Genomic DNA, 19,215 nt, shown 5'->3' on the forward strand with positions numbered 1-19,215 from the left:
GACCTTTCAAACGTTTTATGCAACATTACCGGCAAGTGCCTACTCTAAGTTGTTGAACAGGAGTGACGAGTGTGTTGATATAATCGTTATATTCTAAAAATCACACTTTTTAACAACCTTCATAATTGGTTAAAAAAAATGTTGTGCATGCCAACACATTAGGCAAAATGATCGTGTCGTATCAAATGTTTTACCATTGCAACATTATACAGTACGCTCAGTCATATTCACTGTGGTTGTTGGAAGCACGCAATAGAGTTCACAGCTGGCTATGCCTCATCGCGATTGGTTATTGCGTATCTTTTGCCTCTGAAAAACATGGACAAAGGCTCCAAAAACACCCAAATACGTCCTTTTAGAAACAGCATGTCTAGTGATGCAGTACAGTGATGGAAGTCTTTAGATGTTCTATAACAGTCGGTTAGCGCTAAACCCAACGCCACTCATAGAAGAATAAAGGTCGGGCACATGAAATTGTGTCATTCTGAACTTCATCCGCAACGTTATATTCAATTTTGGTGCAACTCGAGCGATACCTCTATATCCATTCTACAGGAAACTACCAAAATAAAGGAAGCACTTGAGGAAATAAAGGATACTGAGTATATTGAAAGCATGGGGTGCTTCCACACAGGAAGTTCCAGACACTTACAGAATCTATACCAAGGCGCATTAAAGCAGTTCTCGCTGCTCGTGATGGCCCAACACCCAATAACACAGTAGCGGTGCATGAGTAAAAATCACCAGGGAAGCCAAGCCAGGAAAAAAAAGCATTACAACATATGTGTTGTGATAATTACGTTGTTTCCGCTATAACCTCTTAGTTCATATGCGTTGACATATATGATATATAGACCTAAAACCGAAACAATAAGAAGACACAGTGGCAAAATAAATTCAACCACACCTTTGTTACATCACATAACCAGAGAGCGACATCTGTCAGGTGAAGTCCACAAAATATATTGCATGTAACAAACACTAACATGACCTACAGCGTGGTAAAGTAAGTTCATGTTTCCGACATTATCAAACTACTAAACAACTATTGATTTAGAACTACAGAGTTACCGCAAATTCGCAAAGAAAACAATATTTCAACACCATTTCAACTTAAATATTTCAACATAATTTAAATCACCTATGCATAGTCTAATACAGTGACAAATAAAATATACCAAAAACGATTTAGTCCAATTAACATAAGCTAAATATGATGTGGATGTCCATGGTACTGAATTTTGTGTGTGTGTGTGTGTGTGTGTGTGTGTGTGTGTGTGTGTGTGTGTGTGTGTGTGTGTGTGTGTGTGTGTGTGTGTGTGTGCGTGCGAGCGAGCAGGCAAGTAAAAAAGAGACACGCCAATGTCACCCTCTTTCATATTGCCTAAACGGTCTATTACTTTGTCATACAGTACACGCTTTTACTGTTTAAAGGGTCCCAATTTAAATGACGTGCATTTTATAAAGGCAATAATAAAGCCTTCATGAAGCATTCATAAAGACTACATAAGTGCTACAAATCAGCTATAAGCATATGGCATGCTCATGTTCATAAATGAGGCGTAACTGTGTGACATAACCACCAATGTCAAATGTGACATAAACCTTTGCTTTATAAAGTGTGGCATAAGCACCGCTTATGGGGCATTTATTTAACATTGGGACATGTTTTTAAACATAAAATGCCACTTAAATATGGTTATACATATGGATCATTGTTAATGTTTTGACAATTATACTTAATATATCATGTTTATTGACACTTTTCTGCTATTGCCTGGAGTATTTTTTATCTTGAATATTTCCAAAATTCCGTGACCCAGAATGACTTTTCTAGGGTTGTTGGCGAGACGCTGGTCATGTAATGAGTTCACAAATCAAACGTCCACTTGTGCTCCCACTGGACAGCAAAAAACAAATAAGTTAGTGTCACGCCCTGGTCTATATTTATTATGTTATCTTCATTTATTGAGTCAGGCCAGGGTGTGACATGGGTTTATTTGTAGTGTGTTTCGTCTTGGGGTTGTGTGGGGTGTATAGATTAGTCTATGGCTGCCTGAGGCGGTTCTCAATCAGAGTCAGGTGATTATCGTTGTCTCTTATTGGGAACCATATTTAGGTAGCCTGGGTTTCAATGTGTGTTTGTGGGTGATTGTTCCTGTCTCTGTGTTTGTTACACCAGTCAGGGCTGTTTTGGTTTTCGACGTTTGTTGTTTTGTATTGTTCGTGTTTTTTCATCATTAAAGATGTATCGAACGAATCACGCTGCATTTTGGTCCGATCCTTATTCCACCTCTTCGTCAGAGAATGAGGTAGAAGAAACCCATTACAGTTAGTAATTTAAATGAGTTTGTAGTAGTCAAATGTTGAGTTAGATGACATATTGTAGCTACCTCAATCATTATTTCAAATAATTTCAGTGACTTCACAGCAATAGCCAAAATTTGGCTAGCTAGCAGGCTCAGCTAAATACAAATTTGCCTAGATACAGCCACTTGTCATAGTCACGTCATGAGACTTGAGACATTTATAAATAAAAGAGGAATATAATAATACAAATTGAATGGAGTTTCCATCTTCCCATTTAGAGTTTCTGGTGCAGCACAGAAATACCCTTATCCAGATGGTGTGACAAAGGCATTTCCTAACATACCTGCTAACTTTCTTTGTTGTTACTTTTAAGGTTGGAACCAACATGCATTACCTCCAGCAGGAAGAGAGGCAAGAACCATTCTTCCGCCAGCTCAGGGTCAATCTACACTATTCACAGCCCTGTGTAATATTCAATGTAATTGCACTGCTGGACTTTTTGAAACGTCATGTATTTGTATTGTTTAAAACATTTACAAATAAAAGGAAATGCATGGTTTAAACATTTGATTTAGCTGTAAGTGGCAAATCCCTAAGTGTTAATACATGTGTTTACATCATTAAGCCTTAATGTATGCGTTATAAATGACCAATGGTGCCTGGCGTTATAGTAAGTACAGCGTCATATGATACAAGGCATTTATGTATGTGTTATAAATGACCAAAGGTGTCTGACGTTATAGTAAGTACAGCGTCATATGATACAAGGCATTTATGTATGTGTTATAAATGACCAAAGGTGTCTGACGTTATAGTAAGTACAGCGTCAAATGATGCAAGGCATTTATGTATGTGTTATAAATGACCAAAAGGGTCTGACTTTATATCGCATGACGCTGTACTTAATTTAGAGCCTTTATGGATGTGTTATGATTGACTGAAGGTGTCTCACTTCAAACTAAGTATTACAGGACACGACATAAAGTGTCAATAAATAGGTTATTAACGTATACATATATACGTATATATATATATATATTTTTTTTTAACTTCAGTTTATTTTAGTAAATACTTTCTTAACACTTGTTTTTCTTAACTGCATTGTTGGTTAAGGGCTCGCAAGTAAGCATTTCACTGTAAGGTCAACACGTATTGTATTCGGCGCATGTAACAACATTTGATTTGAACCTTCTGCGCACTTGGGCGGAAGTGTCTGGGAACGAGATCAAGTGTAATGTGACTAACATGACATCACTTTAGAGCATACGTCATCCTTCAGCACAACATATTACCCTTTATAAAGCACATGTTTATATAATATTCAACATATTGGTTTACATCACACTTTTGACATTGGTGATTGCCACACAGTTATGGCACATTTATGAACCCTTTATAAAGCATGACATATTATAGATACTTTGTAACACATCTATGTAGTGCTTATGAAGACATATTGTAAACTGTATGAAGCTTTTATAAGCTGAACATAATTTAAAGCAGGCCCGTTTGTTGTTTTAGGCTACTTGACTAATATGCTTGCTCGCTAGCCTAACTTCCTTTCATTGGCAACGATGCGCCAGGCCAGCTAGTTAAATTAACATTAGCCTACTACATCTAGCTACATTTTGAACTTCCATCCTTTCAGGCCAGGTGTACAATGTATGAATTTATGGTTGGATTAGAATCTCTGTTATAATCGATGGCCAGTAAGGAGAATGAAGTAAAATAATCTGGATCCCCATCCATGACTAATTTAGGAAAGGGACAATTTTAGTTCGCTTGCTAGCCACAGGAAGAAAACGACACAACGAGAAGCAACAATTCAAGTTTTCTGTCAATGATGTTTGGCTTCTGATGTGATTGGTATGAAATCCAAACTGGCTTCCATCGACACTTTTTTATTTTATTTTTAATCAAGGGAGATGCTCACTAGCCTCCCTTGCATTCAATGCTATGTGCAGCAACAGTGTCATACTCTTTTTGACCAGACAGCATCAGATAGATGGGCCACACATTCTGAGAGGGGCGCGTGTATCGTTTGCTCGGATGCTCCAATGAGATACATTCAGTCTTATGAAACACAGAGACTCATTTTTTTTTAAACACATTCCACTGCTATTACGAGACTTTATGTTGATGTTTCCTTTATTTTGGCAGTTACTTGTATAGAGTCAGCTGGATAGAGTCACACAAAAGAGAATAACGTAGCGGGTAAAGTTCGGAATGACACAATTTCATGTGTACAACGTGTTTTTGGAGCCTTTGCTCATGTTTTTTCAGGGGCCCCTTACTACTCAATGAGGAAGTGATTTGCCATTTGTGGTAAGTGAAATCCAAAAAAAGGTGTCTGGACCCATCATCCTAAAACTTACTCTGCGCTTGGAGTTTTTCTTCTTCTGAAAACATGTTTTAACAGGATTCCTATGACCTTTTCTCAGACTCTTTGTGGATACAGCCCCTGTACTGACTGATTACTATCATGCTATCTATCAATGATAACTTTTCATGAGTGATGGCTACAGTTACCAATCACAGTCCTTGCAGAGTGCAACGTGCAGGGCCAATTTTACCACCATAAATCACACACCGCTAGGAGGCTATTCACATGCACAGAATACTTCCCCATATAAATTAAAAGTAGCATGCAGCATTATTATTAATTACACATCCAATTAATCTAAATTAAAAGGTGCAAAAATGTGAGGAGTTGAAGTAAGAATAGGAGTAGTGTTGGGAGTGGGAGATGCAGCAACACACAAGACTCTACCTGTGTCTACACCTGGGACACGACTGGTGTTGAACATACGCTCGTATTGGGATGAGCACATGGGAATAGTGTTTAGGAGCATGAGCTGAAAAGCAAAAGGGGGAGAGTCAACAAACAGAGAGAGATGGCACTACCAAGCTAAACGAAAACCCCACAGATAACAGAGGGACCTATGAGAGGAGGATGATGAGAAGGAGGGATGAAGATTGGGCTGATGAGCCAGACGAGAAGTGGCAGCAGGAAGGGTTTTGGAGGGCTGCTAGGCTTGAAGGCGTGAACGGGGAGTTTAGAAATCAGTGGCCCCACTATCTGTTTCACCAGCACAACCCAAAGGAGTTTGTTGTCAACCCTAACATATTCCCTAGTACCACTTCAAATCGGGAGTGTTCATGCGGGTGGGCTTCATTTGTTGCCAATGCTGAATTTAGAATTTAGTTCACCAGAATGGAAATTAAGCACTATTACATCACATCGCTCAAATGTGTATGGGCCTTCTGTCTGCTACAGTGACTTCAGGTCAAACAGTTTCAAATATAAGAGCCAATTAATGAGTGACACTTCATCATCATCTTTGAGAGGAGCCAATAAGAAGTATTCCTTCTACTCAGGGAGGATGTGCTGGGTAAACACTGAGAACAGGGGTCAGGGGTTTTGTGTCCTGTGCCTGTTGCCATGGCGACAGCAGGCTGTGGGTCACCACAGGAGTCGGATGGCAGAGGACAGAGCTGCAGTCAGTGCCCTCCTCTTACCTGTCTCCTGGCCGGGAATGCGGGTGGTGTTAAACATGCGCTCCCACTGGGCAGAGCACAGAGGAACCTTGTTCGCCAGCAAGTAAATCTAATGCGGCAGTGTCCAACAGTAGGAGGGAGGGACAGAACAGCAGAACAGAAACAAAACATTTACCCGGTGTGTTTGTGTGTGTGCATTCATATACATACATATATATACATAGATATACACAAATATACATTTGAAGCCGGAAGGTTACAAACACCTTAGCCAAATACATTTAAACTCAGTTTTTCACAATTTCTGACATTTTATACAAGTAAAAATTCCCTGTCTTAGGTCAGTAAGGATCAACACTTTATTTTAAGAATGTGAAATGTCAGAATAATAGTAGAGAGAATGATTTATTTCAGCTTTTACTTATTCCATCACATTCTCAGTAGGTCAGAAGTTTACATACAGTCATTTAGGATTTGGAAGCATTGCCTTTAATTGTTTAACTTGGGTCAAACATTTCATGTAGACAAGCTTCCCACAATAAGTTGGGTGAATTTTAGCCAATTCCTCCAGACAGAGCTTGGTGGAACAGTCAGGTTTTCAGGCCTCCTTGCGCACACACACTTTTTCAGTTCTGCCCACAAATGTTCTATAGGATTGAGGTCAGGGCTTATGATGGCCACTCCAGTACCTTGACTTTGTTGTACTTAAGCCATTTTGCCACAACTTTGGAAGTATGCCTGGGGTCATTGTCTGTTTGGAAGACCCATTGGCGACCAAGCTTTAACTTTAACTAATGGATAGAGATGTTGCTTCAATATATGCACATAATTTTCCCAGCTAATGATGCCATCTATTTTGTAAAGTGCACCAGTCCTTCCTGCAGCAAAGCACCCCACAACATGATGCTGCCAGCCCCGTGCTTCACGTTGGGATGGTGTTCTTCGGCTTGCAAGCCTCCCCTTTTTCCTCAAAACATAACAATGGTCATTATGGCCAAAGAGTTCTATTTTTGTTTCATCAAACCAGAGGACATTTCTCCAAAAAGTATAAGCTTTGTCCTCATGTGCAGTTGCAAACTGTAGTTTGGCTTTTTTATGGCGGTTTTGGAGCAGTGGCTTCTTCCTTGCTGTGCGGCCTTTCAGGTTATGTCGACATAGGACTCATTTTACTGTGGATATAGATACTTTGTACCTGTCCCTTCCAATATCTTCACAAGGTCCTTTGTTGTTGTTTTGGGATTTATTTTGCACTTTTTGCACCGGAGTACGTTCATCTCTAGGAGACAGAAGGTGTCTCCTTCCTGAGCGGTATGAAGGCTGCGTGGTCCCATGGTGTTTATACTTGCATACTATTGTTTGTAAAGATACACGTGGTACCTTCAGGCGCTTGGAAATTGCTCCCAAGGATGAACCAGAATTATGGAGGTCTACAATTTATTTTCTGAGGTCTTGGCTGATTTCTTTTGATTTTCCAATGATGTCGAGCAAAGAGGCACTGAGTTTGAAGGTAGGCCTTGAAATATATCCACAGGTACACCTCCAATTGACTCAAATGATGTCAATTAGCCAATCAGAAGCTTCTAAAGCCATGACATTATTTTCTGGAATTGTCCAAGCTGTTTAAAATCACAGTCAACTTAGTGTTTGTAAACTTCTGACCCACTGGAATTGTGATACAGTGAATTATAAATGAAATAATCTGTCTGTAAACAATTGTTGGGAAAATTACTTGTGCAATGCACGAGGTAGATGTCCTAACCGACTTGCCATAACTATAGTTTGATAACAAGAAACTTGTGGAGTGGTTGAAAAACTAGTTTTAATGACTCCAACCTAAGTGTATATAAACTTCCAACTTCAACTGTACATACATACACACATATGTATATATATATGTATATATATATATATATATATATATATATATACACATATGTATATATATATGTATATATATATGTATATATATATATATATAAATGCACACTGACACATTTAAACATACTACACACACATACAGTACCAGTCAACATTTGGACACACCTACTCATTCAAGGCTTTTTCTACATTGTAGAATTATAGTGGAGACATCAAAACTATGCAATAACACATATGGAATCCTGTAGTAACCAAAAAAGTGTGTATGTATGTTTTATATTTGAGATTCTTCAAAGTAGCCACCCTTTGCCTTGACAGCTGGCTCTCATGAGGACCGCCACAGGAAAGGAAGACCCAGACTTACCTCTGCTGCAGGGGTTCATTAGAGTTACCAGCCTCAGAAATTGCAGCTCAAATAAATGATTCATAGTGTTCAAGTAACAGACACATCTGAACATCAACTGTTCAGAAGAGACTGTGTGAATCAGGCCTTCATGGTTGAATTGCTGCAAAGAAACCACTACTAAAGGACACAAATAAGAAGAAGAGACTTGCTTGTGTCAAGAAATACGTGCAATGGATATTAGACTGATGGAAATCTGTCCTTTGGTTTTATGAGTCCAAATTTGAGATTTCTGGTTACAACCTCCGTGTCTTTATGAGACGCAGAGTAGGTGAACGGAGGATCTCTGCATGTGTGGTTCCCACCATGAACCATGGAGGAGGAGGTGTGATGGTACTTTGCTGGTGACACTGTCTGTGATGTATTTATAATTCAAGGCACACTTAAGCAGCATGGCTACCACAGCATTCTGCCGCTATCCCATCTGGTTTGCGCTTTGTGGGACCATCATTTGCTTTTCAACAGGACAACAGGAAACCTCAAGGCTGTGTAAGGGCTATTTGACCAAGGAAAGTGATGAACTGCTAGCAGTAAAATAGTAAAAATAAGAAAAACCCTTGAATGAGTAGGTGTGTCCAAACTTTTGACTGGTACTATGTACTGTATATTATATGTATATGTTGTTGAAAAGTGAACGTGCATTGAAGCATCATGCACAGGTGTAACGAAAGAGGGAGGGACAGACAGGTAGTGGGATGAGGAGAGAGAGTCAAGAGGTGAAACAGTATTTTTCTGCATATCATACTTTTGGCCTGCATTAAAAAACTGATCTCAGGTTGGAATGGGTGCTGGTCACTGCTGTTCGTGCAGTAGAACGAGCGTAAAGCACAGTGTCACACACTGCACAGAAAGCCATTTACCTCACACCAGTACCAATTGCTTTGGCTTGGCTACATAATCAACTAGATTATGTATTACAAACATGCTTGGCATCAGTAGAATGAGGAAACATAAAAAGTCCTCAATCTCAGAACTAATCACTCACACCCACACACACACACAGAAAAGGGGATGAAAAGAAGGAAGAGAGAGAGGGTAACTCACTGGTTTGAGCTGGGCTCGGTCCAGTTTCCTTCGGTAAAGCATGATCGCATGGATGACATTGCCCGCCCTCGCCGCCTGGATATGAGAGGGGAACGCATAGAGGAAGTCCTGCAGAGAGGAAGAGAGGAGAGAGAGAGATTTAGATTATTCAATTGTTGTGTATTGCTGCTTTGGTAATACAAATGTATTTTTTGGCATGCCAATGTTATGTATTTTTTTGTCATGCAAATAACATAAAGCATTTTGAATTGAATTGTGAGAGAGAGAAAGAAAGAGGGTGTTAGAGAGAGAGAGAGAGAGAGAGAGAAAGAAAGAATATAATCAAATTTAACACAATATAATCAACTCAGTTCCAGTCATTCGAAATTGTCAGAAAACGTTTGACGTAGCTACTTAACTCAAGGCCCAAGTCTAGACTCCTACTAACTACCCAGCAAACATTCCCACATTGGCATGATATGGGCCCAATGCAGGCTAAAATATTACCTGGGCTGATGCGACTTTGCTCATTGGCTTCACATTCGCCACAAGGAAGGTGGCCCAAATGGTAGCCTTTACTTCACCTGAAAAACACCACCCTATGGATCGGCTGCCCTTATTGGGCCCATTTGGGTCCCAAAATTAGCTCATGGTATTGGCTCTATGTGTATTGCCCACCCTATGCCAATTTATTCATTTGATGTATTATTTCATAGGAATGTATTTATTATTTATTTATTACAATTTAACTCAATGCATTAATTGTATAATTTTGTAGCCTTAAAGGTATTAAGTGAACGTGTTACATTGTATCAGAAAGACAAGTTGTTACTACCATACATATAAAAAAAATATAAACGCAACATGTAAAGTGTTAGTCCCGTGTTTCATGAGCTGAACTAAAAAATGGCTTATTTCTCTGAAATTGTGCGCAGAAATGTGTTTACATCCCTGTTATTGCGAATGTATCCTTCTTCAAAATAATCCATCCACTTGACAGGTGTGGCATATCAAGAAGCTGATTAAACAGCATGATCATTACAAGGTTGCACCTTGTGCTGGGGACAATTACAGGTCACTCTAAAATGTGCAGTTTTGTCACACAATACAATGCCACAGATGTTTTGAGGGAGTGTGCAATTGGCATGCTGACTGCAGGAATGTCCACCAGAGCTGTTGCCAGAGAATTGAACCTTAATTTCTCTACCATGAGCCGAGGCGTTTTAGAGAATTTGGCATTACATCCAACCAGCCACACAACCACAGACCACATGTAACCATGCAAGCCCAGGACCTCCACATCTGGCCTCTTCACTTGTGGGAACATCAGAGCCCAGCCAACCGGACAGCTGATGAAACTGAGGAGTATTTCTGTCTGTAATAAAGCCCTTTTGTGGGGAAAAACGTATTCTGATTGGCTAGGCCTAGCTCCTCAGTGGGTGGGCCTGGCTCCCAAGTAGGAGAACCTATGCCTTCCCATGCCCACCCATGATATAATCCATAGATTAGGGCCCTATGAATTTATTTAAATTGACTGCTTTCATTATATGAACTGTAATTCAGTAAAATCATTGGAATTGTTGCAATTGTTGTTCAAGAGAAACTCATGACACATTGACTTATTTAAGTATTTTAAAAGACTTCGGTGTAGAAGATCATCTTGTGTAGAGGATGATCTTGTTTTAGGCATGACACAACATAGGAGAAACTGGAACGACACTCTCAGTAATGGTTGCACAAAATGAACTGTGCTCAAACCACACCCACAAATATTCAAATAGTGTGGTCTAGCCTGTTCTGGGCTTGGTTTAGGCTTGGTCAAATCAAATCAATTTATTGGTCACATACACATGATTAGCAGATGTTAATGCGAGTGTAGCGAAATGCTCGTGCTTCTAGTTCCGACAGTACAGTAATATCTAACAAGTAATCTAACAATTTCTGCACAGGCTAGCCTGTGATGGGCTAGCTGGTGTAGGATGGCCCATGTTGAGCTGATGTGGGCTTGGTGTGGCCTATTCTGTGTTGGGCTGTTGAAGGCTGGCCCGTGTTGGGCTAATGTAGGCTTGGTGTGGGCTAGCCTGTGTTGGGCTGGCGTGGGCTAGCCCATGTTGGGCTGGTGTGGGCTTTTGTGGGATATCCCGTGCCCACCTTGCCAAGGGCTCATGTTTGCTAGGTCATTTGTGTGAGTAGCTGGTAAACATGTATGTTGTGAATTGTGCCAGTTACAAGACGTCTGTCCCCTTGCTTAATTTAGACCGGCGCTGTACTAATGGATAAGAATGTGACCCCAATTTCAAACATGTCTGAATGCAGCACCATTAAACCCTACAACAGGCCTACCCACTGTGACTACTGTGTCCTGCCTCTCTCCTGTCTCGATCTTTGGCTCCCTCTGGTTAACCAACTAAGATTTAAAGTTGTCTTTTTCTACAGAAACAGATTGTGCCTTTTTCTAAGCAGTAGGAAGCAGAATATTCAGTCAACCGTTTTAACCTGTTCCTGATTATGGTGAAATGATTTTTCAAAGTGCAGCTGCTACTACTCTTAAACCTTGGATGCCATCTACCATAGTGCCCTTTGTTTTGTTACAGGTGACAGTTTGATACTCATCACTGCATCCTGTGTAAAAATATTGGCTGGACTTTGATAAAGACCCGTAGATATCTACATTACTCCCTATTTGTATACAAGGCCCTACTTCCTAAACTTCCATCTTGCCTAACTTGGCTGTTGAATTATAGACACCTAAATATTTATTTTTACTTTATTTTATTTCACCTTTATTTAACCAGGTATGCTAGTTGAGAACAAGTTCTCATTTGCAACTGCGACCTGGCCAAGATAAAGCAAAGCAGTTCGATACATACAACAACACAGAGTTACACATGGAATAAACAAACATACAATCAATAATACAGTAGAAAAATCTATATACAGCATGTGCAAATGAGGTAGGATAACCTGTCTAGGACTGGGGTTCCCCCCGCAACAGCCAGTGAAAGTGCAGGCGACAAATTCAAAACAACACAAATCTCATTATTAAAATTCCTCAAGCATACAAGTATTTTACACCATTTTAAAGATAATATTCTCGTTAATCCAGCCACAGTGTCTGATTTCAAAAAGGATTTACAGCGAAAGCACCACAAAGGTCACGAAGGTCACCACCAAGCCACAGAAAGACACAGCCATGTTTCCTAGCCAAAGGGAGGAGTCACAAAAATCAGAAATAGAGATAAAATGAATCCCCAACCTTTCATGATCTTCATCAGATGACACTCATAGGACTTCATGTTACACAATACATGTATGTTTTGTTTGATAAAGTTCATATTTATATCAAAAAATCTGAGTTTACATTAGCGCGTTACGTTCAGTAGTTCTAAAACATGCGGTGATTGTGCAGAGAGCCACATCAAATGACAGAAATTCTCATAATAAACATTGATAAAGATACAACTATTATACATGGAACTTTAGATAAACTTCTCCTTAATGCAACCGCTGTGTCAGATTTTTTTTTACTTTACGGCGAAAGCAAACCATGCAATCATCTGAGTACAGCCTTTAGACAACAAAGCAGCCAAAAAGATACCCGCCATATTGGGTAGTCAACATTACACAGAAATAGCATTTTAAATATTCACTCACTCAGAATGCACTCCCAGGATTCCCAGTTCCACCTTAAATGTTTGATGTGTTCGATAATGTCTATCAGCTATATCCAAATATCTTCTTTTGTTTGGGCGTTTAGTAAACAAATCCAAAAGCGCGTTCAGGTAGCGCCGAACGTTGGACGAAAAGATCAAAAAGTTCCATTACAGTCCGTAGAAACATGCCAAACTAAGTATGGAATCAATCTTTAGGATGTTTTTAACATAAAACTTCATTAATGTTCCAACCGGACAATTCCTTTGTCTGGACAAATTAAGTGGAATGTAGCTACCTTTCACGTGAGTGCGCCAGACTGAGGCTGTGGCACTCTGCCAGACCACTCACTCAAAGAGCTCTTATGAGCCCCTCCTTTGGAGTAGAATCCTCAAAACAGGTTCTAAATATTTTTGACATCTAGTGGAAGCCTTGGGAATTGAAACATAACTAATATCACCCTGTATCTTCAATGGGGGCTGAGTTGAAAAACCACAAACCTCAGATTTCCCACTTCCTGGTTGGATTTTTTTCTCAGATTTTTGCCTGCCATATGAGTTCCGTTATACTCACAGACATGATTCAAACAGTTTTTCAACTTCAGAGTGTTTTCTATCTATTCATTCTATGAATATTCTAGCTTTTACGGCTGAGTAGCAGGCAGCTTAATTTGGGCACGTTTATCATTCAAGCTACCCAATACTGCCCCCTACCCCAAAGAAGATAAGAGAGGTAAGGAAATAAATAGGCCATGGTGGCAAAGTAATAACAATATAACAATTAAACACTGGAATGGTAGGATGTGCAGAAGAAACATGTTGAAAAAGTCCCTCATCATAAAGTGCTTAGCAACGTTAAGGGATTATGGGGCGGCAGGGTAGCCTAGTGGTTAGAGCGTTGGACTAGTAACCAAAAGGTTGCAAGTTCAAATCCCCGAGCTGACAAGGTACAAGGTCTGTCGTTCTTCCCCTGAACAGGCAGTTCACCCACTGTTCCTAGGCCATCATTGAAAATAATAATTTATTCTTAACTGACTTGCCTAGTAAAATAAAGGTAAAATTTTAAAAAATTAAAATATTTCGCCCCCAAAATTATATACAGTACCAGTCAGAAGTTTGGACACACCTACTCATTCAAGGGTTATTCTTTATTTTTACTATTTTCTACATTGTAGAATAATAGTGACGACATCAAAACGATGAAATAACACAAATGAAATTATGTCGTGTGCAATTGGCATGAGAATTTAATGTTCATTTCTCTACCATTAAAGCACCATCTCGACTACATTTTAGAGTAGTGTTTTGTTTTATTGTCCCCAGCACAAGGTGCACCTTTGTAATGTTTAATCAGCTTCTTGATATGCCACACCTGTCAGGTGGATGGATTATCTTGGCAAAGAAGAAATGCTCACCAACAGGGATGTAAACAATTTTGTGTCCAAAATTTGAGAGAAATAAGCTTTTTGTGCATATGGAACATTTCTGGGATCTTTTATTTCAACTCATGAAACATGGGACCAACACTTCACATCTTGCGTTTATATATATATGCGTTTTATATTTATATATATATGGGAGGCAGGATAGGGATAGAGCGTTGGACTAGTAACCAAAAGGTTGCAAGATCGACTCCCCGAGCTGACAAGGTAAATATCTGTCGTTCTTCTCCTGAACGAGGCAGTTAACCCACTGTTCCTAGGCCATCATTGAAAATAAGAATTTGTTCTTAACTGACTTGCCTAGTTAAATAAATTATATATATATATGTATATACAGTGGGGCAAAAAAGTATTTAGTCAGCCACCAATTGTGCAAGTTCTCCCACTTAAAATGAGAGAGGCCTATAATTTTCATCATAGGTACACTTCAACTATGACAGACAAAATGAGAAAAAAAATCCAGAAAATCACATTGTAGGATTTTTAATTAATTTATTTGCAAATTATGGTGGAAAATAAGTATTTGGTCACTTACAAACAAGCAAGATCTCACAGACCTGTAACTTCTTCTTTAAGAGACTCCTCTGTCCTCCACTCGTTACCTGTATTAATGGCACCTGTTTGAACTTGTTATCAGTATAAAAGACACGTGTCCACAACCTCAAACAGTCACACTCCAAACTCCACTATGGCCAAGACCAAGGAGCTGTCAAAGGACACCAGAAACAAAATTGTAGACCTGCACCAGGCTGGGAAGACTGAATCTGTAATAGGTAAGCAGCTTGGTTTGAAGAAATCAACCGTGGGAGCAATTATTAGGAAATGGAAGACATACAAGACTACTGATAATCTCCCTCGATCTGGGGCTCCACGCAAGATCTCACCCCGTGGGGTCAAAATGATCACAAGAATGGTGAGCAAAAATCCCAGAACCACACAGGGGGACCTAGTGAATGACCTGCAGAGAGCTGGGACCAAAGTAACAAAGCCTACCATCAGTAACACACTACGCCGCCAGGGACTCAAATCCTGCAGTGCCAGACGTGTCCCCCTGTTTAAGCCAGTACATGTCCAGGCCCGTCTGAAGTTTGCTTGAGAGCATTTGGATGATCCAGAAGAAGATTGGGAGAATGTCATATGGTCAGATGAAATCAAAATATAACTTTTTGGTAAAAACTCAACTCGTCGTGTTTGGAGGACAAAGAATGCTGAGTTACATCCAAAGAACACCATACCTACTGTGAAGCATGGGGTTGGAACATCATGCTTTGGGGCTGTTTTTCTGCAAAGGGACCAGGACGACTGATCCGTGTAAAGGAAAGAATGAATGTATCGTGAGATTTTGAGTGAAAACCTCCTTCCATCAGCAAGGGCATTGAAGATGAAACGTGGCTGGGTCTTTCAGCATGACAATGATCGAAAACACACCGCCCGGGCAACGAAGGACTGGCTTCGTAAGAAGCATTTCAAGGTCCTGGAGTGGCCTAGCCAGTCTCCAGATCTTAACCCCATAGAAAATCTTTGGAGGGAGTTGAAAGTATGTGTTGCCCAGCAACAGCCCCAAAACATCACTGCTCTAGAGGAGATCTGCATGTAGGAATGGGCCAAAATACCAGCAACAGTGTGTGAAAACCTTGTGAAGACTTACAGAAAACATTTGACCTCTGTCATTTCCAACAAAGGGTATATAACAAAGTATTGACATAAACTTTTGTTATTGACCAAGTACTTATTTTCCACCATAATTCACAAATAAATTCATTAAAAATCCTACAATGTAATTTTCTGGATTTTTTTCTCATTTTGTCTGTCATAGTTGAAGTGTACCTATGATGAAAATTATAGGCCTCTCTCATTTTAAGTGGGAGAACTTGCACAATTGGTGGCTGACTAAATACTTTTTTGCCCCACTGTATTTATATGCATGCATGCTGCTTTCTTGGCCAGGGCTCACTTGAAAAATATGTAAACCTCATTGTGAGTTCTCTGGTTAAATAAAGGAAAAAGACCATTTGCATTTTTTACAAAACAAATCCAGGTAGTCCCTCCCTGTTTCTTAATTTTCATGCTTACTGAACTGTTAGTTTTTTGGTCATCAACACTAATGTTAGTGAATAGTGGCTGTGGCGCTATCTTTACAAACTCTGGGGAGTATGGATCCCAATCTCTCCTAGCCCATGAAATCACATTCAGTGAAAGGAACAATAACACAAAACATTGTAATTTAGGTGAGGAATCCCTTTAAGCAGACGTGGTAGATCAGTTATTGGGTCAAAGTTTATGGGTGACTTACAGGACATAATCTTGCTTATGGTTGCCACTTGAATAGAGTTGAGACATGCTAATCAAATAAGAGACAGACGTCTAAACACCCTAAACTAGCCGCAGTCCATCAGTTAATCTCTTCCTCGGACACGTTAATCAAAACAAGAAACAAATTGGAAATGTCACCGAGCTCAGCGACAGAGCTTACGTTTGGGGAGAATACCAAGTGACTAACCAAAAAATTGCAAAATAATATGTAAAGAATATAACAAAAAATGTTTTACAACAGATCTAAGAACGGACATAAGCACGGCCCTGTGAAATAGGTTAGTTTAGGGTAACAATTTGGAGACGGGAACTTAAGAGGCACAAACCATTCATCCATTACATTTCGTAAGGCATAGACTGCCTTGTGATGAGCATGTGAAACCTCCTGCCCAACATATATAGAACAGTGGACAAGGCTCCATACAAATAACTACAGCTCTGTCGTGTCTACTACATTATGTCTGTCTATACTCACAACTACAGCACTGGGATACTGAGTCACAGCATACGCACATTCAGACACATTTTCTTGGGTAAATTCACCATTAAAAACACTTTTAGAAGGGAATCTCACACAACCCACTGCTAGGTGAGAGATGTCTTACCATGGCGTAGTAGTTACTGTTGACCATGATGGGCCCACGACCTCGGAGGTAGATGTACTCTTCCCACCAATCACTGACCTGAGGAAGAGAGAGAGAGAGAATGAAGAGAGAGACAAAGACAGACAGAGAAAGAGTGAGAGAGCGAGAGAGAGAGAGACAGAGCGAAAGAGATATATGAAAAAAAGGTATAGAAAGAAATAAAGCCCTGTGTCATGATGAATACAGTCTGCCCTAGGATAAATAACATTCTATATATATATATATATAGATTATTCAGTGAATCATTACCCTACATTAAACAGCATTAGAATGTGTATAACCCATATATCAAGGAGGAGGTACAGAGAGACTCACATAGTTGGAGGCCCACCAGGACTTGAGCTTGAGGTACCACTGTAGTCTTGGGCCCAGGTTCTTCTCAAATTCCCCTGCCAGCCCCTCCATCCTCACATACTGCTCGTCATCCATCAATGGACGAGCTGACTCCAAGTACTGGAGGACACACAGAGAATGGAAGGGTACAATGTTTAAATTCAACCACATCATTATTTCATGTTTTCTGTTGTTTTGTGAGGAGGGTGGTATGGTTGCCAGTTGAACAGTTACTCCCTTTGGCAACACGGTCTCAGGAAAGGGAAGGGAAAGAGGATACCTCGCCAGTTGCACAACTGAATGCATTCAACCAGGATGAGAAGGGAATGATGGCTGGATGCAAAGCCTCTTTTCCTCTCCTCTTTCCACAATCGCCTTTTTGTGTAACCTAACCCTAGTGTCAAGTATCATCCCCATAACGGGCCATAATCATTGCTTTTGCTTGTAAAGCCATAAGAATATTTTAGTATTCTGTTCATTAGTCCACTGTTAATACAATCCCAAAATCTAATTTCCATCATATGCAAAACACATCAACGCAGTTTTTGCTCTATACTGAAAGCGGCCTCGCTTGAAAACTTGACTGCTGACAAGCAAAAATAAAGCAATTGTATTAACAGTGGACTAATGAAGAAAATACTAAATTATCGCTTTTGAGTGAACTATCCTTTGAAAGGAGAGTGGCTCTTTATTGACATACTGACTGTGGTGCAAAGAGAGCAGTCTTATTGCGTCCTCTGAGTTGTCAGCCTATGGTTACAGATTACTTGATGGAAATTCCTTACACTTATGTGAATCTGTGATTAACAATTTCCTAAAATATATGACTATCAATTTAGCTTCAGAGTAACAGAAACTCCTCCGAATGCAATGTGGGGGTGTCCTCAGAGAGGCCAGTAAAATCTAAGCAACTGATATGACGTCGCAGGACATGATATCAGAGGATATGAAGTCATCAGAGGATGAACCCACCCTCCTGCAGGTGTCCTTGACCGGGGGGACGGGCAGCCGTGGCAGCGAACTCTGGAAGCTGTACAGCATTGGCTTCCTGCCAGAGAACAACTTGACAAATAACTGTGAACGACAGCAGAGTAGAAGAGGGGAGGAGTGAAAGGAGTGGAGGGGTAAAGAGTAAAATTAGCCTTTCTGATTTACCTCACAACCTGGATACCATATGTAAGGCAAAGTTCATGAGAACAATCTACAAGAAAAGAGTGGTTTTATAGGCATAATTTGTGATCTTTACAGCAATTTTTATCAATAAATAATGATGAAAGGCTATATACTAATGAATTCAAAGGTTATACTAATGAATTTGAGACTGGTTACGTTCCTCCAGCCTCATCACTTTTAGTTTTATAGCAAATCAAGTGTTTTTTTTAAATTATGGATCTACTCTTTACTACTGCTCTAGCAGAAAACTTTACAATTCATCTCTTGGCATGTGTTGTTAGACTGTTGAGACCAATGCACGTTAGAACACATCTAGCTACAGGAGAAGGAAACAAAGGTTAAAAGGCATGACTAATACGCAGCGGTGTGTTTGGACAGCATAGAAATGACATGATTCATACTCAGAAGTGTGTGAAGACACGCTAGCAATTAAAGGGGCACTTCACCACTTTTTAAGCTCATATTCATACAGTACATGTCAAAAGGTTGGACACACCTTCTCATTCAAGGGTTTTTCCTTATTTTTGCAATTTTCTACATTGTAGAAT

General features: G+C 39.8%; 1 protein-coding gene across 2 annotated transcripts in view; it reads right to left on the reverse strand.

Moving 5' to 3' along the window:
• cpt1ab (carnitine palmitoyltransferase 1Ab (liver)) overlaps window positions 1–19,215 on the reverse strand; it is an 82,498-nt gene that overhangs the window by 18,418 nt on the left and 44,865 nt on the right. The window contains exons 5-9 of one of the 2 annotated variants that reach the window (XM_064930631.1): window positions 18,467–18,568; window positions 17,477–17,614; window positions 17,123–17,200; window positions 9,134–9,241; window positions 5,081–5,165 (exon numbers count right to left, since the gene is read on the reverse strand). In XM_064930631.1, the coding sequence (XP_064786703.1) occupies window positions 5,081–5,165; window positions 9,134–9,241; window positions 17,123–17,200; window positions 17,477–17,614; window positions 18,467–18,568 (511 nt within the window). Of the gene's footprint in view, window positions 1–5,080; window positions 5,166–5,829; window positions 5,918–9,133; window positions 9,242–17,122; window positions 17,201–17,476; window positions 17,615–18,466; window positions 18,569–19,215 lie in introns of both variants that reach the window. The other variant, XM_064930630.1, reaches the window with a different exon arrangement.

The sequence above is a fragment of the Oncorhynchus masou genome, chromosome 22, assembly GCF_036934945.1.
Source record: "Oncorhynchus masou masou isolate Uvic2021 chromosome 22, UVic_Omas_1.1, whole genome shotgun sequence".
Classification (NCBI taxonomy): domain Eukaryota; kingdom Metazoa; phylum Chordata; class Actinopteri; order Salmoniformes; family Salmonidae; genus Oncorhynchus; species Oncorhynchus masou.